General features: G+C 33.3%; 3 protein-coding genes across 3 annotated transcripts; 2 read left to right on the top strand and 1 right to left on the bottom strand.

Annotated features, from left to right (window-relative positions):
• Window positions 1–301: 301 nt before the first annotated feature.
• On the top strand, window positions 302–7,515 carry LOC145571612 (abscisic acid 8'-hydroxylase 2-like). The gene is made up of 8 exons (XM_081630644.1): window positions 302–543; window positions 771–1,089; window positions 1,265–1,414; window positions 1,687–1,944; window positions 2,876–2,962; window positions 3,257–3,442; window positions 4,581–4,699; window positions 6,985–7,515. Exons 1-8 carry the CDS (start codon window positions 464–466, stop codon window positions 7,076–7,078), a joined length of 1,293 nt encoding a protein of 430 aa, XP_081486770.1. The 5' UTR covers window positions 302–463; the 3' UTR covers window positions 7,079–7,515.
• A 6,687-nt stretch (window positions 7,516–14,202) lies between these two features.
• On the bottom strand, window positions 14,203–15,661 carry LOC145571611 (uncharacterized). Its single transcript, XM_081630643.1, has one exon. The coding sequence runs from the start codon at window positions 15,508–15,510 to the stop codon at window positions 14,332–14,334; it is 1,179 nt and encodes a 392-aa protein (XP_081486769.1). The 5' UTR covers window positions 15,511–15,661; the 3' UTR covers window positions 14,203–14,331.
• A 3,629-nt stretch (window positions 15,662–19,290) lies between these two features.
• On the top strand, window positions 19,291–26,306 carry LOC145570029 (ATP-dependent zinc metalloprotease FTSH 10, mitochondrial-like). Its single transcript, XM_081629010.1, has 8 exons — window positions 19,291–19,633; window positions 19,743–19,974; window positions 20,070–20,141; window positions 21,846–21,985; window positions 23,538–24,017; window positions 24,194–24,961; window positions 25,053–25,280; window positions 25,687–26,306. The coding sequence occupies exons 1-8, from the start codon at window positions 19,583–19,585 to the stop codon at window positions 26,164–26,166; spliced, it is 2,451 nt and encodes an 816-aa protein (XP_081485136.1). The 5' UTR covers window positions 19,291–19,582; the 3' UTR covers window positions 26,167–26,306.
• The last annotated feature ends 883 nt before the right edge of the window (window positions 26,307–27,189 follow it).

The raw sequence follows: 27,189 nt of genomic DNA, 5'->3' as shown, positions 1-27,189 counted from the left end.
AGTAGTAAGAGAGGGGGAGGAAAAACTGCCCTAACAGGGTGAAGCAAAGTGTTGCCAAAGAAAGGGTGACGCTTGTCATGTAGAATTAGCCTTCACCTATCTCCCTCTCTATATAAAGGCCCCCCCACTTCACCTCAAATTTGAACAACATTATTCCCACACAATTACAACAACAACAAAAATTTTCAACAACACAAAATCAAACCTTTGCTTATTTTGCCACCTATCTTTGTTTTCCCCCCCTTATTATTCCCCAAAAGCCAACAACATCAACAACAACAACCATGCAATACTCTTCTCTCCTTTCCTTTCATTCTCCTCTTCTTCTTCTTGTTATTTCTCCTTCTACTTCTTTCTTAATTTCATTGTTTCTCTTCTTTTTATCTCTCCTATTTCTTGTTACTCTTTTCCAATTACTATGGTTTTTTTACCCCAAAGATAGAAGACCTCTACCCCTGGCTCTATGGGTTGGCCTTATCTTGGTGAAACTCTTAAGCTCTACACTGAAAATCCCAACTCTTTCTTCTCTAATAGACAAAAAAGGTATACATATTAATGCACATTTTCTATTTATGAATTAGACCCTATATGTTCAGATTAAGTTGTCACATTGTCACAACCAGCTTATATTTATCACAAATAGTTCATATTATATTGTCAACGTGACAGTTAATTCTGGATATAGCTAACAGCTGTCATGTCAAGGGATATGTGCGGTTTGTGTTCATGGATTATTTTTTTGCTAACTTAAATGTTTTTGTGTTGGGTAGGTATGGTGATATATTTAAGACTCATATATTGGGATGTCCATGTGTAATGATATCAAGTCCTGAAGCGGCAAAGATAGTTTTAGTAAGTAAAGCTCATCTTTTTAAGCCAACATATCCACCTAGCAAGGAGAAGATGATTGGTCCTGAGGCTTTGTTTTTCCACCAAGGAGCCTACCATTCTAAGCTAAAGAAGCTTGTTCAAGCTTCTTTTCTTCCTTGTGCTCTTAAGGGTGCCGTCTCTCAAATTGAAAATATTGTCCTCGACTTTCTTCCTACTTTGGAGAATAACTCCATCAACACTCTAGTTGAGATGAAGAAGGTATATATACATAATATGGTCGGTTTATGTTATGAAACTACCCTCTCTATGTTAAATAATCGCGTATGGTTTTAATTTTCAAGATTCATATAAATATGCGAGTTAAGAATGGTTACTTTATTTGACCTTAGTCGTCTTTATCATGATCAACTAACTTGGTTGGTAATTTTACCAGTATGCATTAAACGTGGCAATAATCTCGGCCTTTGGTGACAAAAAAGAGTTGGAGGTTGAAGGCATCAAGCATTTGTACCAATGCTTAGAGAAGGGATACAATTCTATGCCCCTAAATTTCCCCGGAACTCCTTTTCACAAATCTATGAAGGTTAATTTCACTTTCTTTCAACCCCACATTATCCTTTTTTTTTTCTTCATATTCCCTTGAAAAGAAAATAGTTCTTACCTAAATTCTTTCACGCTTGTCCATATCAATTTTGAGACTCTTATGTAAGACGAAGATATGTGACATTTTTTTTTTCATCATACTTTAATTTGCCAAACTTTTACCCTCGACCCCCCATTATTTTTTTTTATTAATATAATTAATTAGTGACTATATAATAATATAATTAATTATTGTTTTATTGTCAATTATAGGCAAGGAAGCTTCTAAATGGGACATTAAGGAAGCTTATTGCAAAACGAAAGGAGAATAACAACATAGATGGAGGATTATTAGGAGTGTTACTTAAATCAAGAGAGCAAGAAACATCAAGTAATTATGAATTAAGTGATTCACAAATTGCTGATAATATTATTGGAGTCATTTTCGCTGCTCATGATACTACTGCTAGTGTCCTCACATGGGTTCTCAAATACTTACATGATAATCAACATCTTCTCCAAGCTGTCACGGTAATTTTTTATCCTACATTAATCTCTTAATTATGTTATCGCACTAATTTAACGTGAGACGTGACATGATTTACATACATCATATATAGGAAGACAACTATTAATTACTCATGTGCGAAGTGGTATGAGTATTTAATAATGACGAGAGTATCTTTGTAATTGATTCATTAACGGATGACTATGTATATGTATCATACATACCGGCATAGATCTAATTTTTAGGATACGGATTTTATTAGTATATACTATTGTTTGATCCTTTTAATTAATTTATTATTTGAATTATTCTACGGATCATATGATATAATCTGAATTGTAGATACGGGGAAATTAATTGTAGTTTGTTACATGTGTATCAATTAGTCCATACTTGTTATAGTTACGTGCTTAAACACTTGAGATTTGTCTTTTCTTAGATTTCCATGAAAGTTGCCTGTTTTGGTTCATTTCTAAGCAACAAAAGATTCACTATGTATTAAAATAACAATACTGTCATAAAAATAATATTATGCTCCTGATTTTTTGGTGATTTCTTGGTTGAGAAATTTTTGAGATTTAATTATACTTAAGTTATCTCATCAGCTGTCACAATTCACGTTTACAAATAGCTAGCAAATCTAAAGTTTAATTGTTAATTTTATTTGTTATTTACAAATCCATATTTCAATGGTCATTCAAATTCATGTCATTCTTTTAATATTCGGAGTAAATTTAAGAAACGTTCATTATTAGGGACTGTCATCTAATTTTATAAAAATTAATAAATTTAAGAAATTGTCAAAAGTTATTCAAACAATAGGGTAAAAAACCTTAAATACTACGTATGACATTATTAATAATGTATTTTTGTATGTATATTACTACTAGTATATTTTCCGTACTTTGTATATATTTATTACGGAGTAATTTATCTATTTATTTGGGGTTGCAGAAAGAACAAGGACTTAGACAAAGTTTGATTGAGGCTAACCGTGGTCTTACGTGGGAGGACACTAGAAACATGCCTTTGACTAGCCGGGTATTCATCATCTCTTTGTCTTTTCCATTTCAATACTACCATTTTTCAATTAATTATATAATTAGATAATGTTATGCATCATGTAAATTAAAACTCTTGTTAGGTACATTTTTGATATACAAATTAAAAATTAAAATACCTAGTTTTAATTATTATTTAATCATAATTAAGGTATTAATGGTAAAAAAAAATGTACATAGATTGTGAAATACCAAGCCAAATTAGTATCACTTTGAAAATATAATTATTTAATTTTTTACGCGGAAATTAAAAGTTATAATGTTGTATATATAGGTGATTCAAGAGACGTTGAGAACAGCAAGTATACTATCATTTACATTTAGAGAGGCAGTCCATGATGTTGAGTTTGGAGGGTATTTGATTCCAAAAGGGTGGAAAGTGTTACCCTTGTTTAGAAGCATTCACCATTGCGCTGAATTCTTCCCTCAACCTGAAAAGTTTGACCCTTCAAGATTTGAGGTACTTGTAATTTTCCCCCCTATTTCGAGTTTATCTAAATCTATGAAAAAGACTCTAGAATGAAGTAGATCGATGTCAATTTTCTATGAGTAAATATATTACAACACTAATGAAATCTTACTCTTCTAGTCAAAGATTATGTCTAAGATATTTTAATTTTTGTAATTGTATCGAAATAATATCTTATGTCTTTTGGCCGTACGTATATATGTATTGTATGACTAGGGTGTATTTCTATACTTAGTCGTGATACTAACTATTCAAATTACACTATATAAAGTTTATTTTTATTTTTTTTTATTTGAATATAAGAAGGTCGATTATGTTGTTTTGATAGTATCTATGTATGCAACTTTAATTTAAAATAGAATATTACTCGAGTGTTGAGACTAGTAGATGACTGGCTGTGATGAAAATATTTTATAAGATTCTATATAATTGATATCAATAGTAGTAAAATAAAGAAAATAAATTATATAATTTGAAATTTTACTAAAGAAAGTAAAAAAAAAAATAGAAATGTTTGGGCTATGAAGGGGATTGAAAATATAAGGTTTGCAATGACTAGATTATGTATGGTAGGGACTTGGGGTAAGTGTCAATATCAGTGGAATATATGAATCTTCATGTTTTCAGGCCTTTGGAAAATTGGAAGATTAGGGACCCTCTACAAGATCTCTACTAGACTACTAGCATCAAAGCACGTGACTTTCTCTTGGAATTTTTTAATTTTAATTTTAATTTTTCTGCATAATTTTTGTATGTGCTATTGTGTTCTCAAAGTTCTTGGGGTACAATAATTACATAATAGAATACATGAAGATCATCTATAAAGAATCAATGATGTTTGGGTTCTAAAGAAGTTTGGAGTATTTTTCAATTCAAGCTGGTTCAAGTCTAATTAGATAGATTCATCTCCCAAATTCTTCATTGTTAGGCTTTAAAGATTTGTTAACAAAGTACTTTGAAACTTTTATTCTACACAATTTTAATTGTAATGCGCTATCATTTCACATATACTTGTTTACTAACTAAAATGTGACGAATTAATTGAGGTCAATTGACCCCTTTCCTTTGAACATAACTATGCCCCTTTAGAAGTGATCTCGTTTTCTAACTTATGAAAAAAATGGTGCAGGTACCACCAAGACCTAACACATACATGCCATTTGGTAATGGAGTCCACTCTTGTCCAGGAAGTGAGCTAGCCAAGCTTGAAATGCTAATTTTCGTGCACCATCTCACCACCACCTACAGGTCAATCTCTTCCCCTCTAAATCATTGCAGTGTTTAAAATTGTCTCCTTAATCATTTACTTCCTCCGTTTCTTTATAGTTGTAACACTTTCCTAAAATGGAAATGTCATAATAGTTGCAACACACTATAATTGAAAAGTATTTTATGTCAAAAGTTGTACTATCACCCTTATTATAATCTCATGACCCATTAAATTGTACTCTTAACAATCTCTCTCCTCCATTTTAAGTGTTTTAAATCACATGAGACCCACTTTTCTTAAATACCGTGAAAAAGGGTGTGTTGCAAGTTTCAAGATAGGTTTATGAGATTATGAGAGGATAACACTATTATTCTAATAACATCATATCATAGTAATATCATATTCCATATATTCAAGATATGTTTATGAAAGTTACTCTAGATTTTAAATCCACTTGTGACTTGTAGTTTAATGTTTATATGAGAAACCTAAATATGAGATCAATATCATATTATTCCCTATTCAATTATATATGGCGCATCCCAATTGTCTTTGGATGTATCGAAAATTACTTTAAAATACGAGTCAAGTCTCACTAGGGGATATTTTGGCAACATGGATCTTGTGTTATTTACCTCAAAGCAAGAGCAAGGAAACATTAGGGAATTGATGAGGCTATGAAGGTGAGTGAGTGTCATGGTCCTTCTCATGGACAAAATCTTTGAGAACAAAAAAGGATCTTTTTTGTGGAGTAAAGTACAATAATTGGGTTAAAAAAAAGAAAAACCCCCCAAAGAAATTACAACAATCAAGCTAGAGTGAGTGGGCAAACTTTAATTTGTACATATTAGGACCAAAATTGGACCATGACCTTATGGTTTCCTTAAGCTTTGGAGATGGTCCATGTAACCTACACTTTGTGGCCCAGTGGGCCTGGTCCTGGCCCACCAATTCCCTATTTAAGAATGTGACCTAAATCTTTGGAAGAGGGGAGTGGTACACTAATACTTAGCCTAAGCTAGTCTACTATTTATGAATCTAATCACGTGAATGTCATGCATTGTGGAGTTATATGGGGTCAAACACTCAATTGAATTTGCAATATCTGACCTTTTGTGTTTTAAGATATAATTGTACTTAAGAATTTTGAGGCTCAATTGAAATTGTATTTAGTGGTCCTAAGATAGTAAGATATGGTCCTCAATAATGTAATGGTACTTATTCAGAAGCTAGGGTAGTCCATTATACTCCATAGTTTTGGGGTTGAAAGGTCCTTAACAATGAGATTACATGATTGAGTGATGGTACCGAATAAGATCCTACTAAGTTTAACCTCATATAAGTTGATATACGAGTAGTCATTCTAATTATTATTCAAAAACAAATTTATCAGAATAGTCAAAGAAACTACCAATCTAATAGTGATGTGTTAGTCAGTTAGTAATGTGATCAATCTACAATGATATTTGTCTCGTTGTATAATCAAAGGGTTTATGGATGTTGCTTAATTTGTAGCCAATTTTTCATGGAAGTTCGTTATACACCTTCTTTTTCTCGGTAGGAAGTACTCCTTGACTTATATACACACATAAAACATACACTTGTGAAGATATATGAAATGAAGCATCAATATCAAAATCCAAAACACAACCAACAGTGAGTGAGAGTGCACATGATTTCTTTCTTAGGTAGTTTAAACTTGCATATCAACACACATACAAGCAAGGATATAATTCAGATATTTATATATACTAATAATTTCATCTCATAACTTAATATATAAATTATATAACTAACAAATTTAGATAAACCAACGGTTTAAAAACACTAAAAGAGCATATTCTACATCCACATCAAAGCAAATTAAATGTTTTGACAAAAATCACAGAATAACCTTTGAGAGTTTGGGTCCTATTTGACTTGTAAACGATGTTAGTATCTACCAATGATTATTTATCCTACTAGGATACTGTATATATTTGCCAGCTAGCGTTACTCTACAAAACAAATAGCTACCAAACAACTTCATTGCCAGCTGTTAAGACTTAATATCTATCAGATTTCATACATGATCAACTAAACTCTCCACATCAAATCTTACAAAATGAACATAACCCTAGTTGATATAAACTATAGCGGTACATACTTTGTGTACAGGGCGTGCACCACATGTGTCATGTGTGTACGGTAGTATTTAGATACAATGTGTGCCACGTGACATGATAGAGTAATATTGAATTGATGTTACTACGTCTGTATGCATTTACATAATCATATTTCGAAAACAGTATAAATTGAATGTGGTTACGATATGTTATTTCAGGTGGAAAGCAATAGGAGACGAAGATGGAATACAATATGGACCGTTTCCTGTTCCGAAGCATGGTTTTCCCATAATGGTGAACCCACGAAAGTGAATGAAATAAATTTGAAGCAAATCTAGCTATAACATTTTTAAGTTTTAGCAATAATGAACAAGAATACCAAGGAGAAGAAGAAGATGTAAAAAGTGTTTGATGGAGGGACCAAAAGCCACCAATAAAGAAGGCAGCGTACTCCATTTTAATTCTTAACCCTTCTTTAATTCCTACTAATCCTTTTCGGATTTTTTTTTTTTTTTTTTTTTGGGGGGGGGAAATATTCCTTTTACATGTGTCTTGAAAGTTTTAATCCACATGTATTTTATTTTATTTTTTAAAATTAATTTTTAGGGGGAGGGCCCAATTATGTATCCTCCATTGAGATTAGTAGTAGTATCACTATCATTAAGATGGTAGTAAATGTAAGTAATAATGTAAGTCTGTGAAGAGGGAAAATGAAATCCAAAAGGTTGAGATATTAAAGATGATTTCAGTTTGGGCTGAAATTCTTTGTGGCCTTTAAAAGATGCAAGAAAATAAGCGATCTGTATTCTATTTCTATGGTATGGTATTCAATTTTGTTTTATTAATTGTGCACAAAGTTAAATATTTACACCATTTTTATTTCTATTATTAATCCTTAAAAAAAAAAATGTAACATTATCTTCAAATTTGGTAGTGCACCTAAGATTGCCACGTTGGGTGAAAATTAAGCACAATTTGGAATTGGATATTTCAATATTGAAACCCATGAGAAATGTGCATGTGACCCATGGGACACCAGACTCAGAACCAAGTCTGTGAAGTCATATTGCCAAGGGCCCAACTTATTAAGGATCCTTGTTCTTGTTCCTCACTGTAGTTTCTGATATGAAAAATATGTTGGGTAACAGATAACGAATAATAAGATCAAATCAAATAAGTTTTGATAATGATTAAACAAGAGATATAAATTAGATGAATAAAACACACTGATAACTCTCTAAGTCTATCTAGATTTAGCCACAACCATGGAGAACATAGTTTGTCAACCGAATATTTAGTAGATTTGCGTGTGTTAACAATTTTACGATAGTTTCATATCCTTCTAAAAACGCGATTTTTTTTTATTTTTTTTTTCGAAAGAAAAATACACAAGTACAAGTAGGCGTGTCTTCTTTAAAGACTAAGGTCCCGTTCTCTTCACCTTAATTTTGCTGAAGTGAAATTATTTTTACTGATTTTTTATTATAAATCTTGTTTAAAAAAACTGAATTTTATTGAACTGAACTTATTTTTACTGAACTGAAATTAATTTTACTGAACTGAAATTATTTTTACTTAATATTATTTTTTTAAGGTGAAGAGAACAGAGCCTAAGAGTCTAAGGGCCTTTTCACTTCAGCTTAATTTCAGTTCGGTTCATTTCAGCTCCAATCAGTTTAGTTCAATTCAGCTCCTAATTTCCTTCTCTTATAAAATTTTCATTTCAGCTCTATTCAGTTCAGTTCAGCTTCAATCAGTTCAGTTCAGTTCAGTTTCAATCAGTTCAGTTCAATTCAATTCAGCTCATCTCAGTAAATGTGAACAGGCCCTAAGACCTAATAAAAAAATACCTAATGTGACATATAAGTAGTTAAAAACAGATACTCTCTACTCTCTAGTGTCTCAAAGAAATACAATTGGATATTCTTAAACGGGAACTAGTTATAGAATTACAATATTCTTATCTTGACTATCCATAAATTAGTGTTGAATCATTTTTCAAAATACTAGTACATAATTTAAAAAAAAAAAAAAAAAAAAAAAAAAAAACAAACAAACAAAACAAAAGATGCGGATACTGCGTAATTGTAGGAATACACTGTGTCGAAGATTATCTGCTTCCTCAAATTACCTGATCCTACAAAAACTAGGCTTTTGGAGTTTTGCAAATTGTCTATTATAAAGCATCAATACCATATAAAGACAAGGTGTAATGTGGCGGATGACAATGCTTCTCCTAATGTGAATGGAATCTTTGCAGAAAATTCCTTCGATTTTAACACTAAATGGTCAATTCAGATAGCTCCACAACTTCAGTATTTTCATAAATAAGGTTTAAATTGGGATCAAGTTGTGTGGAGTACAGGGTAGGATTGTGTGTCTTCGTTCGTATTTCAGCTCTGTCTCCAATCTTCTTGCTTCCGTGACAAATAACTTGATATCAGGCAAAGCAAGTTCACATAGTTCTTCATACGTGCTAATAAGTTCAGATAATGAAGAATAACAAACACAAGTTCAGGTAAGGACTAATACGTTCAGATAAAGATTGCAAACAGTTATGTTACCGCTGCATCACAGCTGAAACAACTTCAGTGTTTCATGGCACATCAAATAGCCAAGCTAAAACAAGTAGTTATGTAAGATTCACAGTACATCTACAGTCTGTCTGCCGACTGATTATTTCATCAATCAGAGTGAAATATAGTGCATCCCAGAAAAACATTCCTGCTAAGTCAATATCTACATGTCTATTTCATATACAACGAAACAACGTGACATAAATCCAGTTCCCAGGTCAGCAAGCAGTTTCAGTAACAACTCTAAAATGAGAAGCTCGAGCCACTCTAGGATGACGTTCGTCATCCTTGAACTATCAGTAAAAAAAAGATAGTGACCCTCCACTCTTAACAGTCAAGGTGAAGTAGTTATCATTGCTCTAATTATCACATTACTATAAGCCAACAAACCATAAGAGATTTGGCAGCTTATAAGTTGCTTGTTTAACATAAATTCTCGCCCAATTATACAATGGTTTGACAAAACTTTTTTGTAAGCTTATATGAAAAAAGCAAATCATAACTAATTTATGATCTATGTTCCTATAGTCGACATGAACAGCAGCGACAACACGAATTCAGAGAGCTGCAGCAAAAGGTTGTACAGTGACCATATTATGCATAGATACTAAAAAGTCACTTTCAGAATAACTCCGTACTGCTGCTTACCTCAGCTAAGAAAGCATCAATGAGTTGTCATTGATAACACACAAGTTGTCCGCTATAAGATAACAGTAGATGCAGTTATCCAAGAGGAGAACCTTCTTATCTAAAGATTGCAATGCAGTTGAATTGCAAATAAGATTTTTCAAATCAAGAAAACTTGTAGCTTAATAACCACTAAGCACATAACCAAACACAGTCCCTTTGGAATCAGGACAAACCTATTGTTTGTTTGTGAATGATGTATACATATATATACACACATAAATGCATATATATCAGAATGCAGGACGGAAACCAAATTTAAGACCAGTGGTAGCCACAAAGATGCAGGACAAATGCAAACCTGAAAGCTGCCCCCACATTTCAGTATCAGCGAGCACCTAACTATAAGCAAATCGCCCACCAAGCATAGCAAATTGTTGATTCCAGGCTGGAATCACTGGTCTCCATCCACAATGGTATGGACAAACGTCTATCATTGTGCCAAAGCTTGCCACAATTAATTAGTGCCCTTAAATATTGCTAAAAAGAGTCTTTGTTCTTACAATGTCAAGATGATAAGTAGTTTGGTAACGTCTGTTTCCGTCTCCCAAAGTATGGAAAATGTAAAAGACACGTCTAAAGAAAAAGGGGATCACAAGTAATGAATGACAAATATCTGACAAAACGACAAAATGTCTTTCTCACTTCTTCTACACCACAGTGTACGTTCTAACAAAATTATTGGGAGAAAGAGGGAGGGGGGGGGGGGGGGGGGAGGGGGAACCTTACTGTACACACTAACAATCGTAAAAGTGTTCATAAACCTTTTCACGAGTTTTCTCATCCTTGCAAAGGCTCAGTAGTATTGTCTCTTTTACTATGTTTAAGAATCATTGGCCAATTTATCTAATCGGTAAGAGAAGAAAAAAGAACTAAACAGATTGGCACTACATCAGAACCAAAGCCCTATGATGCAAGCAAGAATAACAACCTTAAGCATTACAATTTCCTGTTTCACAAACAAGAAAGAAGGCCATACAATTTTAAGTCTTGAAAATCCTGCCAAACACAGAAGGTCCAGCTGCTGCCCACAAACCATATGTAATCATTTATTACCAAAATGGGCTGGAAGACAGATTTTGATGCTGAAGTTTAAAGTGATTAAAGAATTATTTTTTAAAAAAAAATTTAAAAAGGCTTGCGAAAATGTGAAGAAAAGGATTTTTTATTTTTATTTTTTTTATATTTTAATGGGAGAAAATTCTACATAAATAGAAGTCTATCTTTCTTACACCCAAGGAAAAGTCCATGTTACATCATTTTAGTGTCATGAATTCAGGCTGCTAGTGCCAGAAGCTCTAAATATGTTACACAGTCAGAAAGTTATGGGGTGATTGTTATTCAGAGTTGCTAGCACATTGGAGATGGATCACTGTCTTTTTTAAGATCATCCCCCCACCCAAAAAATAAAGAAAAAGGCTGCATTGCTTGACCTCACCGATTCCCCATGACCGATTAATTCTTAGCTTAGCTGGTCTAGAGGCTGGTCAAAGGAGGTTAAAGCAATTGACTTCTAAGAGAAAAAGGGTTATGGGCTCCCTCTTATGTGGATTCGACACACTTAACAGTTATACAAGTTATTGAGGGTGAGAATTGGAGGATGGTACACATTAAGGAGTCCAATAGCAATTTAGAGGTCAATGAAGCCCACAACTAATGGAAAAAGACTTGATTTAATTTGGATTGATTTGGTAAAGGCCTCTTGTATCACCTCAATATGACAATCCAGGATATGGACAACAGTTTAAACTACAAAGGCCAACATCAACATGATATCTTCACAGGATCCATAGATATCCATCACCAACTGTTGCAAGGGCATACTCGATCAAATATCAACAGTACATTGAAAATGAACACTGATCACGTGCTTAGTTATACAATCCCAAGTAATAACATTAATTGATGATTTTCAGATCACGCTCACCTCAATTGATTGGTTTTTATTAAGAGCATCTCATCATAAAACTTTGTAATGGTTTGTCAATTTATTTATTTTATTTTTTTTTTATTTTTTTTTATTTTTTATTTTTTTTTATTTTATTTTTGTTATGTAACTGGGACTCCCCTAATCCTCATTGCAAAACTTTTGAATTTTTGGACCCAGTCTTGATACTTTTTCATCAGACACCAGCAAAACCATTTAACAGAGTTTAACAACTGAAACTTGGACGTCAAACTCAACCTACATCTATTCCTTTTTCATCAACAAATCAAAGTATTGATCCTAATAGATTTCGATGATGCTCAAGAGATAGACACACACCAAACAATTTGTAGCAACATACAAGAAACAATATTGCTGAACACGCAGCTGAGACCTGGAAGGCTGGAACTGAAATTAAGAGACTTAATTTGGATGTTTCTGCAGATTGGCTTTCAGATTTTGAATGATTAAATGTCTATATGTACTTAATTGATTATAGAATTCATGTAAGGTGTTAGTATATTAGTTCAACAAAACTCATAGTGTATGGAATGGTTAATGTTAGTAATTAATTTAATTTTGAGTCTTATGCTGCATTGCATTAGTATCATAGGGTTTAACTTGTCTTAATATCCTTAAATATTGCATCATATGTGCATCTCACAATGTCGTCACAATGATACATTTCCTCAATTGATTATTGAGGCACAAAGAAGGATATTAAAAAGTCATATTAAGCTTAAGAACTTTACTGATTACCATTAAGATGGTTCATAGTGCTTTAACTGATATACTTTTCCTTATAGTCAGATATGATCACACACCTTCATTGGAAAAAAAGGATTGCTGATGAGATTAAATCATAGAAAATTAGAGATGTGTGCATTCTTAAGGAGATAAGTTCTAGACTTGAGGCATTATTTTATTCTAATGAGAATTTTTCCTCGATCATTCTGTACCACTATTATTCCTATGAAATGTTACACCACTAAATTTATATTGTGAATTGTGCTATTATTCTAAGTAGAGCTTTGTCATTGACTTTTGTGAGTTTTATGGCTTAAAACTTGCGTTGAATGAGGAATTAGGATAGGATCGAGGACGTTTAAATTTATTGAGTAATCAGAATTAAGAAGTAATTGTTAAGGAGCATTAGTTTCAATGTTGGCCGGTTGACCCAATGTTTTAGAGTCAATAGTAGTAATGGAATAGCCATTTAGAACCATGGAGTTTTTCTCATTTTTGTTGCAGGTTGTATGGATTATAGAGCAATAAAAACAATCAAACAAATAAATCACTACACCCATAAAAAATGGACAATATAGAAAAGCTTCAATTGGTTCATCAAACTATCACAAAGGTGCTTAGGTACACAAGAAAAGAACAATGAAATCAGACCTGACTTAAAGCCTCATAAGAATGTATTTCACAGCACAGGAAAACAGAATTATTCAAACCATTAACATGGATCTCTTTGATTTCTTGCAATAAGTAAAAAAAAAATAAATAATAATCTTCTAATAAGCCAATAGACCATCTTCCCTCAATTTATCAATATAATACAAGAAATTGATAAATTGAATCCTTGGTCACTCGTTAGTAATTGTATTAGGTTTATTGTCTTCCATAAACAGTTATCTCCACCAAATATTCGTGTGTGTGTGTGTGTGGGTGGGTGGGTTGTGTGTGTGTGGGTGTGTGTGTGTGTGTGTGTGTGTGTGTGTGTGTGTGTGTGTGGGTGGGTGGGTGGGTGGGTGTGTGTGTGTGTGTGGGTGGGTGGGTGGGTGGGTGTGTGTGTGTGGGTTGTGTGTGTGTGGGTGGGTGTGTGTGTGTGGGTTGTGTATGTGGGGGTGGGTGGGTGGGTGGGTTGTGTGTGTGGGTGAGGTGGGTTTACCCCCAACGACCCCGAGCAAAAAATTACACAAATCTGAGAATAAACCTATTTGGACAAAGCTAATGCAATATAGACTCTGGAAGAACAGTGAATAACTATAATCGTACAGCATGTACTGGTACATAATATAGACCCTACACTTTGATATTTTCAATCAGTTAAATATTTTGCAGGACATTTGCAGTAACAAGCAGTCAAGCAGATTAAGATAATAATCATTGCAAATAAATATAGAAAATCATGTTTCTCTCAGTCAAATAAACAATGAAATGAGAGGAATTGGAAGGGAAGATGATATTGTACAAATCTATCTGAATATGATGAATAGAAAAGATGGGACTGATTAAGTAGATCCACAAAACATCAAATCAATAACCATAGAAGTAAGTGCATATTGAGGAAATGCTGTAATTGTTCATATTCCATTGCATCTATCAATTATCACAAACACCTAATACTTGTACTGAATCATATTCTGTATCTAGTAAACAAAAGGAATAAATTTGTACCTAACTTTGCTCATGTACTCAAGATAGCTCTCTCTGAATGTGTCTATCATCAATGCTTCCTCCAACTTCGCTTTCTGATCATAATACAGTATACAAACACCAATTGTGTAAAGGCAACTCAGTGGAGCCCGGAGTGACACAAAATACGCGAGGAACAAAAGCATCGTGGACGCATAGATAGGATGACGAACCCATCTATATGGCCCAAATTGAACAACTGAAGTCGGCTCTACAATCTTCTCTGAGTACTTTGCCAGGTACAATGAGGCATGGTAATGCATAAAAACCGTAGCCATTATGAGACCCCATATCCCAATGTTGCTCCATCCTCCCGGAATAAGATGCAATTCTGGCCCCTCAAATGCTGCAAGCCAATGTCCAATCATAACTCCTACACCGAACAAACCCCGGTACAAACTAGGAACATTCACATCCCACTTGGGATCATATGACCTAAGAAAATAATCCCCATAAAGCCGCTTCCGAATGCTAACATTGAGAAAGAAGAAATAGTGATAAACAAAGAAGAACACAAACGGCCATCCTTCTAAAAACCCATTGAAAAATGCTGGTGGAACTAGTGTAAGCCAAGTGAATGTAGAAGTAACAATGGCAAGTTGCTCAACAATACTAGCTTCGCCACGACAATGCTTTCGGAAACTATAAATACCATAAACCCCAAGCCCAATTGCCACAAGCCATGGCCAAAACAACCATGACCAACTAAAGTACATCCAAACAAAAGGGTTGAATACAAAATTAACTGCCCATTTCACCGCTGCAATAGCAACTGCAGCAATCGCAACCCATTTACAAGCACCAATTGGAGTCAATTCAGACAACCCCTCTTTAACTGAATCAAAAGACAAGTTCCTAAGGTTTTGTAAAATCACCTGGGGCTGTAAATTTGAACTGGGGTTCTCAGCATAAGCAGATTTAACAGGTTGAAGTACACGGGCACGCCCAAAATTAGCTGAATTTAACGAAAAAGCAGAGAAATTAGACAAATTTACCGCGCTACTGGGGAAGGAGACGGAGGATTGTCTTTGGCACACCAGGTGTTTGTTGAAATGCCTAGCTGAAATTTTGCTGGTGAATTGGAAAGTGAGAGGGTATTTAGTAGAGTACAGGGCAGCTGATGGAGTGCCCATTGAAGGGTATGTGTGTTAGATAACTCTGATACTGTAAAGTGATGATCTTTACCAGTGTTAGTAGAAGTTCAGTGGCAATCGCACTGAGGAAGAAGGAGAGAGAAAGACAGAAAAACGATAGACATGAAAGAAAAGGTTTGTTTTTTGGATCTCATCTGAAAGCAAAAGTTTGCTGAAATATGGTTTATTGTTTCTGTCCAATAGACTAATGAACAAGCCCAGATTCTACTCGCAGGTTGTCTGGCCCAAACTAATAAACCCTTTTTTTTTTTTTTGTTATTTTTTTTGTTAAAAAAAAAGTATAGATTTTGGGATAAATTTACAATGGCTACACAAATTTTGTAGCCATTGTAATTTTTAAATCATGGTCGTACAGTTGTCGATACTAAATCAACATCATTCATTTAGTTGACTTTGACAAAAATATTCTATTTTTAAAAAACTAGGCTTTATCTCCTTCTTCTCTACAGTCTACACTACTTGATCATAGAATCAAACCATGAATTTATTGTTTTCAAAGAATCAAAGGTCATACACAACAAATCAGAGATAAGAACTTGAGCGCCAGAGTTCCATCATTAATCATCTCTTTTATTTGTACCATTGTATAGCGTTTTTGCTACTCCCATATTTGATTACATAAATAGAACTCCAAATTTATTATACATTTATACTATGTAAATGGAAATTATTTCCCAATCTCTTATTGAAAGGTTTGTGGGAAAACAATTGTGAAAGTCGGAACATCTATGTCAATGGAGAAGCAGTTTTGGATAAGATTGTTATTTGCCTTGAATTTAAAAAATAAAAAGTCAAATAAATGAATGAATAAGATCTCCTCCTAAAAAATACAGGGTCTAGATTAAAAACTAATATAGTGGTCACAATTTTTATGTAGCCATTGAATAGTCATAGATTTTGTCCTATTTAAAAATATTTTTGTAAACATGAGTTTATTTTATTTGTTAAACAAAACTTATTTTACTAAACTAAAATTATTTTTACTTACCGTAAGGTGAAGAGAAGAAGGTCGAATTAATGATAATTTTAAGATGATTAATGGTGGAGTATACACTATACTCCGTAGTGCATTTGTAGAATTAGTTAAATACATCCGGGTGTACCGTACACCCAACTAACTCAAGGTTAGTGTTTGCTCTTTATTTGATGATTTAATAAAAAACAATTATCAAAATTAAATGAGATTTAAAATACTCACGAAACCCGGGTGTATATAACAAGCTCTCGTGTATTTGTGTTTGCTGTTTATAATTATTGATTTTATTTTTTGATGAAATAATATTATTGATTTTTACTAATTTAATTAAATTTTACTGATAGAAGATTAGTACTATTGATTAAAACAAATTTTGTTAATACTGCATATTTATTTGTAAGGTGAGATAATGTACTATTGTAGATGCAAGCATGCAATAATTGTAAGGTTTGACATGAAGCACTCCATGCAATGGGTAAGTAGAGTTTTTATTTGGCATGATTTCTTTATAACTGATTGACGAAGTTGTGAAGTGCACAAAAAGTGTGTCTTTGATGCACATGTTTTTTTATTTATTTTTTCTTAATGACAGCATTTATTTCTTTAATTTGGATGTCAAATATCTGATTTCAAAGGAAGCATTAAAACGGGCCACGTCAGGTCTGCTGGCTTGGCTTGGGCATCAAGAAATATTATTACTCCGTATTTGTTTATTTACTGAATTATTTAATTACTAGCTAAACCAAGTACATAATCAATTAATCACTAGTCCACAATTGTCTGCTTAAAAGTTTACACTTTCTAATTACACAATTTTTGGGATTGTAATCGATTGGAATGGGTCTTGCATGTATTATATTGTAACTAAAGAGTTATACACAAGTATGGTGTACTTCTAATCTTCTTCTTCTTCTTTTTTTTTTTTTTTTTTTTTTTTTTTTTTTTTTTTTTTTAACAACGTTTCAGCTTGCAATATTCACACAAGCTATTTTAAAATCTTTTTGTTATTAATTTGTCATGTAAAATCTTGTAACATTCGTCTTGATTAATACTTTTTCAGTATTAATTTTTTTTATAAATTCACTAATGTATAATACTCCGTAAATGATATCATTGATATAAAATGTGCATTGGTAAAGCTAAAAACTTCAAAGTTGCGATCAAAAAATATGGAAGAAGTATATAGTTGATGTAAATTTTTTTATAATGGTGAAAATTACATGCATTTTATATGAGATTTTACAAGAAACATGACAATCAATATTATAAACTTTAAATTTGTACAAGTATATATTGTTCATAAAATATTAAGAACATACATTATAAATATATATACTTTGATTGTATGCCACAAACATATTACCCTGGCAATGAAACATTGATTAAATGAATATTTTTCTAAGATTTCATACATAGAAATATGGTGTTTGTTCATAATTGATAAATTATATGTTCATTTTATCGTAATTATATATTTAATTGTAATGCACAAAATTAAACCTATTTGTTCATTCATTATTGTGTACAAGTGAAGGATTATTCTCACTATATATTCACGAGAATCACAACTGGTTTACAACCTAAGTTCCAAAAAAAGCACTTCTTATCAAAAACTGGGCATAACAATGTTGACAACGTATATTAATTACTAGCACAATTGCACAGGCAATTTTGGTCATTTTAAAATTGCACATCTTTAGCTCAATATCTAAATTATTTCAATATAAATATTAACTTATCTAGTGTTAAACTCCTAAAAGAACCTCAAAGGGCTATAAATTAAATTCACAATTTCCCTATCAAGTCAGTTGATTGTGCAAAATAACATCCAAATATGCATATCTTACAATCAAATACAAAGAACATATATAGAGTAATTTTTTTTCCCTTTTAATGTTTCATTAAGTAGATATAGCTCATAGTTGGTCTCTTATCAAATGGTCTGATCAAACGTTTTAGGACCTGTTCTCATTGACTGAAATGAACTGAACTGAACTTATTAGAGCTGAACTGAACTGAACTTATTAATTAGTGATTTTTAACTACGGATTAATGATATTTGATTATTTATTATTATATATATGTGTATATACAAATATACATATTAAAATATTTAAGAAAAATATACTACATAATTAAAATATTTATGAAAAATATATTAAAAACATGGAACCCCAAAACATTTTAAACACATATACTATATAATTAAAAAATAAAATATTAAAATGACAAAAGAACACAAAATACTTTTTAAAAAATTCTCAAAATGAAAAAAAAACAAAGAGTTGGGCCGGTCTTATTTAAAAACTAACTTGATCCTATTTTTACTCCTAGCTCGTCAAATAATGAAATATGGTATAATAGTCGTTAAGTGAAATATGGTATAATAGTCGTTAAGTGAAATATGGTATAATCGTATAATAGTCATTATTATTATTATTATTGTTGTTGTTGTTATTGTTGTTGTTGTTGTAATATGAGCTTAAAAGTATGAAATTTGGCTTTATATCATTAGCAATATCATTAGATATAAACTGAATTAAACTGAACTGAATTGAAATTAATTTGAAGAGAACAACCCTTAGCCAATTAAGCCAATTAATATTTGTCTTTTATTTAGCTAGCTAATGTCTAGTACGGATTACGGAGTATAGTGTATGACAAAATGAATACCGAAGTTCTTAAGTAGAAAAAATCAATTTTTTTTTTTTTGGGAGAAACTACCAATTTAATTTATTTATTTTTAGTTAAATTATTTAGAAGGCATTAAAAATTTTCTCAAAACCCAAAAAAAAAAAAACAAAAACACAATTCTCTTCTTAAGCGTAGAACTACCGAAGTCATGAAACCCTATTCGTCTTTAAAATAAAATCTCCATGGCCATGATTTCATGAAATTTCAGGCCTTTCTGTATTAATATCCTTCACCCGTTAATTTCTATACTTTCTTCCTTCATTTCAACCAAATTCACATTTCTTACCGTTTTTTTTAATCAGATCTGTTTATTTTTTTCATCTGGGTATCTCCCAAAATATCAAACCCAATCCCAAAAAACAAGAACAAAAAACAATAATTATGATATTTTCTAAGTTGGGTCGTTCTTTTTCTCGTTCTTCTCGATCAAGGGTATTGATTTTTCTTCTTTTTCTATTAATTTGCTGAAAAAAGTGGGTTTTAGAATGGAATTGATTTGGGTTTTTTAAAAATTATTTTTTGGTTGTTGGTTTGAATGCAGAATCTTATCAATGGATGCTACAAAGGGAGGCCAGCGATTCTTGATGAAAGTGTATTAAGAATTCCATATGTTAATTCCTCTGTAAATCGATTTGATCCTAATTTAGGGTTCCTGAGGAGTTATTTGGCTTCAATTGGAGCTCAAAACAAAGAATATTTATCTGATAGTAAATATATGCTTGCAAATCCTAGACTCTGTAGGTTTTTCTCAAGCGAAGCCCCTAAGAAAAAGAGTATGTTATTTTTTTTGGTTAATTTCGGAAGTTCTGATTATTTTCTAGTTTGTGTAGTCAAGTTTTAGTCTTGTTGTTGAATTGAATGTTTGCAGATTATGAAAACTTTTATCCCAAGGATAAGAAGGAAATACCGAAAACGGATGAGCAGAAATCCGAGTCTAAAGGTATACTCACTTTCTCTATAATGTTGCTTGTATACGAAGATAGTTGATTGGAGAAAAAGTTGTATTTAGGGGTATTGTAATGCAAGTAGAAGATAGCTAGAAACCTTGTATGGATTACCCTCTTGTTGGCGTATCGAACTATTAACACTTTTGATTAGTTAAGTATCACTCTTGCTCGAGGTATAAATTTGGGGAGTAGCAAGTCTTCACACACAGTTGTGCACCTGAGCTTCCGAAGCAAGGTTCAATACCTTTTGGGTTTATTAGCTTTATCATGCAAAGTTTTAGGGTTGAACTTGAGTTTCATTCTTTAGTTGTTCAGAGTCTTCAGACTGACTAGCTGTGAAGGTCTGGTATGTTATGAATGACAGCTAATGACTCTATTGCTTCTATAGCAGTATTGTATAAGATTGTGTCATTAGTGGGTTGGATGGCTCCAGCCTCTAGGTTCATGTCACTTGGAATTTTGGAGTGATTAAATTAGCTTACATACCATAACATTGTGCTTAGAATGGATTACCATTTTGAAAGAAAAGATATAATTGGATGTCATGTAAAAATAGTACGCTCACTTTGCTCTTATAGGCTTTTCCTAAGATGTTTGTATTTATTCTTGGAATCAGGTTTTGTTTAACACAAATCACTATCATATGAGCTCATAATATAACTTAGTAGGTATGAAATCATTTCTATCATATTTGTTAGGATTTCCAAGTTCCTACTATGTTAAAATCTACTTGGGACCTGAAGTAGTTTACATTCTTGTCACTTATCTTTTTATTTCTCTAGAGGTTACATTATGAGACTTATTTACATAAAGCTTTTTGATGGAGTGTATTTAAATTTCATGTCATCCTATGTTAACTATTAAGATATATAGAATCCAGGGGTTGGGATATTATACACTTTTGGAAATTTGAGTTTAGGCAAAGGAGCGAAGCAGATTTCATCTACTTTCAGTTTGTTGGCAGTCCATCTTAGGTTTTGCCGACTATATTGTATACCATCTGGTTCCTGTGAAAGCAGTTACAATGGATGTTTTATCCCCTACCTATATGAACTGAATCATTGAGATGAATAAAAGATCAGATGGTTGTAGTCTGAAAAGCTTGCCTCACGAGAGAAAAGAAAAACCAGGTGTTATGTAATAATCTGGCTCCTGTTAGGGATGTGGATGAGTTGATTACTTGATGCTGTCTTAGATAGGCTGAACTAATAAATGGAAACCTTGTAGATTATCTTGTATGTATAAAGGGAACAGGAATCTTAAGATTGAAACATTAGACTTAAGGACATAGGATTAAAATTATGTAGCTTGCTAGGTATAGTGGCTCCATAAAATTTTAGGCAGGGTTTGATTGCTTTTGTTGACCGGTGGAGGTGATGTGTCAAAGTGTTCTAATTGGATAGGATAAGATAGTAGCTAGATGATTTTTAATTGACCCAGTGTTCTATTGGGATAGGAAAACCAAGTTGTGATACCATGTTAGATTCCGGGAAAGCTCCTCAAATTGGATTTTGTACTTTTGATCAATATATATAGCGTTTACTAGACTAGTCCTAATCACGTTAGGAAACCTAGTACAATAAGGATACAAAATACATCCTAAATCTGCGACAAATATTATCATAATATAATATCTATCAATCACCAATCCATTCTAATTTGATTAATTTGATTTCTCTATTATTTCATATTTTTAGAGGAATCAAACTCAAACACCGATGATCAAGGAAATTTTCAAGAAGCATTTATGAAGCAGTTTCAGAATTTGCTCACTCCTCTTTTGATGCTCGGGCTTCTCCTCTCAACATTCTCTTTTGGTCCTCGTGAGCAGCAGCAGGTAAGAAATATTATTGACTTTGTTTTCGCAGTATCTTGCATATGATCATATAGAGCAGCCATTCTTTTAGCTTTTTGTTGGATCTAAAACAATTTTGCAGTTCAGGGCTAGAACTGCAGTTCTTTTTTTTGAAGGAAATGACTCAGATAAATTCTGACATGTCGCTATCTGTGTATAGATTTTAAACTTATAATCTTCAACCCCAAACAAATTCAATTTAGACCCTTTTGTGCGATACCAAGGCCAGAATATCATCTTTAATCCTTTTTTTAACCTGTATTGCTGGACTAATTAGGCAATTAGTAGGGCTACATGTCAGAAAAACATTAATGTTTTGTTAGTGCTTAAACTATCATAGTGTTCATTTGATAAAGATGGAACTATTGTCAGACTATGTAGTATTGCATTTCTTTTCATCCTAAAAACTTACATATATGTACAAACTGTTGTTGTTGAAAGGTGACAGTTTGCTAGAATAGTGTATGGTGTACTCTTGCAAGAGCTGCAACTTTGTAGAGTTTTTCTGTCAATGTTATAGTTCCTATACACCTGGATTTGGCTTATGAAGATGTGAGGAACTGAAAGGCGCGGATATTAGTCGTTGACTTGTTTGGGAGTAGAGGGGATTTCAAGTTACATTTTCAGAGTGCTCTTTGATGTAGTTTCCGGAGTCGACTTTCTGCTTGATCTATCTGTTGTGGTTTCCTTTTTTTATTCATTGTTATTTATTTATTATCCCTGATCAATTTGATGTGAGCACTGATCTCTTTCGGCACCAGTTCTTGTACAGACTACAGAGTGTTATTCAGTGTGCTTAGGATATTTTTCAGTCATTTTGAGTGTTTCTTCTGCTCTATCTCTATATAGAACCTTTTACATGTTACTATTTCTTGAAGAAAGCGTTAGTTTTGTCAATATCCTAACTGCTGATTTTATGATATTGTTTATTTTGTATTACTTTATACAATGTATTCCATGCTGCTTAATTGTCCTGTTATGTGCTTATTGCTGAGACTGGTTGATTAAAATTTTGCTATTTAATGGACGGCTTTTCACCTGATTTATGTTATATTGTTATGTCCCCACCAATGTTTTTAAATTTATTTTCGTGTTTGATTGTATTTTTAGCCCACCAATGTTTTATTAACTGTATTGTTTTCCTTTGCTAAAGTTTTCTCAAACCTTTATGTTTTCAACTTGAACGTTTTAACCACTCTTTCAAAACTTTATTGAATTTTATTCTTGATTCTCTTTTATAACTTCCTTTATAGTTTTAAAATGCTCTTAAGTTTGCTCACTTTTTTTTTGGTAGAAAGTTTACTCACTTTACTCCCCTTTTTTCAAACTCTTTTAAATGATAGTTTTGTTATGTCAGTTTCTTTATATCGTACGATTCCTTACGACGTTTCATGTTGGCCAACCCCAAATCATTTTGGGACTAAGGCTTTGTTGTTGTTGTTATTATGTCCCCACCTCCGTGTATGCTTTTATTAAGTGGTCTGTACTCTCAGTTTACTTTTGTGTGATGGTAATACTGGTTTATTTCTTGCAGATTAGTTTCCAAGAATTTAAAAATAAGGTTCTGGAACCTGGTCTAGTTGATCATATAGTTGTCGCCAATAAATCAGTCGCTAAAGTTTATGTGAGGAGCTCACCACGGAATCAGACGAGCAATGATGAAGTGCAAGGGCCTACCAGTGATTCACCTTCAAAAGGTCAGTCAGGCCAGTACAAGTACTATTTCACCATTGGAAGTGTTGAAAACTTTGAAGAAAAGTTGGAGGAAGCCCAGGAGGCCTTGGGGATTGATCCCCATGATTATGTGCCTGTTACGTATACGAACGAAATGGTCTGGTATCAGGAATTGATGAGATTTGCACCTACACTTTTAATTCTCGGATCACTTTTATTCATGGGTAGGAGGATGCAAGGCGGACTAGGTGTTGGTGGCACTGGTGGAAGAGGAGCTCGTGGAATTTTTAATATTGGAAAAGCCCAAATTACAAAAGTGGATAAAAATGCCAAGAATAAGGTTAGATTCTTATTTATTTATTTATTTTTTTATTTTGAATTTGGATGTATGATTGTTAATTATATGAACACTATCCCAACTGATGGGGAAGCTGCAAGGCCTGTGACTGTTGAAGTTTCTAATTCTACATTTTGGCATTTTTTTTCAACGCTTACAAGTTACTAGCCATTGTTCAGGTGTACTTCAAGGATGTTGCTGGTTGTGATGAGGCAAAGCAAGAAATCATGGAGTTTGTGCACTTCCTTCAGAATCCGAAGAAGTATGAAGATTTGGGTGCAAAAATTCCTAAAGGTGCTCTCTTGGTTGGCCCACCAGGGACAGGAAAAACACTTCTAGCTAAGGCAACTGCTGGGGAATCTGGTGTGCCCTTTCTTTCCATATCTGGTTCTGATTTCATGGAGATGTTTGTTGGTGTTGGACCATCCAGGGTAAGAAACCTATTCCAGGAAGCAAGACAATGTGCACCTAGTATTATTTTCATTGATGAGATTGATGCTATTGGCCGGGCTAGAGGACGTGGAGGGTTTTCTGGTTCTAATGATGAGCGAGAAAGCACTCTCAATCAGCTGCTTGTTGAGATGGATGGTTTTGGAACTACCACTGGAGTGGTGGTTCTTGCTGGAACAAATAGGCCAGATATATTGGATAAAGCTTTGTTGAGACCTGGTCGGTTCGATCGCCAGATCTCCATTGACAAACCTGATATCAAAGGCCGGGAACAAATCTTTCAGATTTACTTGCAAAAGGTTAAGCTTGATCATGAACCTTCATACTACTCACAAAGGCTTGCAGCACTTACGCCTGGCTTTGCTGGAGCAGACATAGCAAATGTTGTTAATGAAGCTGCATTGATTGCTGCAAGGAACGAGAAGACAGTGATTACTATGGATCATTTTGAATCAGCTATAGATAGAGTTATTGGTGGCCTAGAGAAGAAAAACAGGGTAAAGTTTGAGTTTATCTGAATTGCAGCTTTGCTCACTTCAGAAAGAGAGGGAATCCCTAATCTTTTTTTATTTTTTTTGGGCTGTGCAGGTAATAAGCAAGCTTGAACGACGGACTGTTGCTTACCATGAATCAGGTCATGCTGTTGCTGGGTGGTTCCTAGAACATGCAGAGCCGTTGTTGAAAGTCACAATAGTTCCCCGTGGAACAGCTGCTTTAGGATTTGCACAATATGTTCCAAATGAAAATCTTCTTATGACCAAAGAGCAGCTTTTTGACATGACATGCATGACCCTGGGTGGCCGAGCAGCTGAACAGGTACTTGCACCTCTTTCCCTTGTGCTAAATTACATTTAGTACAATTATACTTCCTGTATCTGGAATTCATTGTCACATTGCCCCTACCTAGATACCCCTTATATGATAGATTTTGGCAGATTTAATTGAATTACGGAGTATTTTGAAATACGTTGTCTTTTTTTCCACTCGTCTTTTTAAACTTTGTGGCTATAATTTAAAAATACTGTATTAGGAAAGCTGCTAACTGTTTCTAAACTACAATAGTACTCCACTTTTTATATGTGACTATCAATTCCTATCAAAGGGGTTTACGATGATAGCTGAACTTGATATAAATCTCCTAGTTACGAGGAAATGAGCTAATGTTGGTATGAAATCGTTTGCTGGGCATATGACATGAATTTTTATAATTCTGGTTTGTTAGGTTCTGATTGGTAAAATATCAACGGGAGCTCAGAATGACTTGGAAAAGGTGACCAAAATGACATATGCCCAAGTTGCAGTCTATGGTTTCAGTGACAAAGTGGGTCTTCTCTCCTTCCCCCAAAAGGAGGATGGCTTTGAAATGTCAAAGCCCTACAGTAACAAGACTGGTGCAATCATCGACGAAGAGGTCAGAGAGTGGGTTTCCAAGGCATACAAGCGGACTGTTGAACTGATAGAGGAGCACAAGGAATCTGTTGCTAAAATTGCTGAAATGTTGCTTGAAAAAGAAGTCCTCCATCAAGAGGACTTGCTTAAAGTTTTAGGGGAACGTCCTTTCAAGTCCGCGGAGCTCACAAACTATGACAGGTTCAAACAAGGTTTCCTGGACGAAAGTGACAAAACTAGCCAGGAAACTGAGAAACGGACACCAGAGGATGAGGGATCGTCACCTCTTATACCAGATGTGGTCCCCACATAGTAGTTAGAAACGCTTTCTTTTGTGTTGTATATGGGTTATATTTCTCTTCTTCGTTAAAAAGGTGTATAATGAAATTTTTCGCATTGTACACTGTTTAGATCTTATTTCTTCAATGAGATAAATTTGGTGTTTGCTGCTGACCTTCTCCACCATTCTTGCTTTCTTCATGTTTTCGGATAGAAAGACAAATTCTATGCCGAAGGAATAATGGTTGCCCTGACCGTGTAGATTACTGTCTTTGATGGTGCATCACTGCATCTTATAGGGTCGTGAGATGCATATCTTTGTGCTTGAAATTTCTTTGCTCTAATAAAATAAATTGAATCATTGAATAGTCATTGTATTGTATAATGCTTTGTTTCTGGGTTTCCAATGCAATAGCAGAATTAAAAAAAACAGGTTTTGGCATCCTATCAAATTTTATTGCCAAGGAAGATAATCATTATCATTGATGAACGAAGGTTGACAACAATTCCTTGATTTATTATAAAGTCCCTTTATTTTTTATTTTTTCATTAATAACCGTCAAATAAATGCATCTTGAGTTTTTCAGAAAATAGTAGTCCACCTTTGTGAACTCTGTTGCAAGAATTATTATTTCTAGATAGATAGAACGTTTTGAATTACATGGATTCCGAAACAGTGAAAAAGTTTATGATGAATTTAACAAGAACTAGACATGGTAAAAGTCGGAAATCAAATCTAATATTCTTATAAACACATTACTTAAATTCGTATATACGGACATACGGTAATACGAAATGTTTACATGTTAACTTTATACTATAGACAATTAAACTCACCGTCCAAACCTCCCATGTGAATTCCCATACCATACAATTTGATTTATCAATTCTTCATAATCTAAATCTTTAATAAAATTCACCATTTTTTAAATAATAAATAAATTCATCCATGCACAAGTTCTGAAAAATTGATCAGTCATCAAATCCAAATCTGAATAAAACCTCAACCATACATAATACACGTGTAAGGCACCCATTCTTTGACTGTGACACATGT

This window comes from Chenopodium album, chromosome 12 (assembly GCF_948465745.1).
Source record: "Chenopodium album chromosome 12, dcCheAlbu1.1, whole genome shotgun sequence".
In the NCBI taxonomy this organism is placed as follows: domain Eukaryota; kingdom Viridiplantae; phylum Streptophyta; class Magnoliopsida; order Caryophyllales; family Amaranthaceae; genus Chenopodium; species Chenopodium album.
The sequence above is the reverse complement of the archived record's forward strand: the minus strand, read 5'-3'. Positions and strand labels throughout refer to the sequence as shown.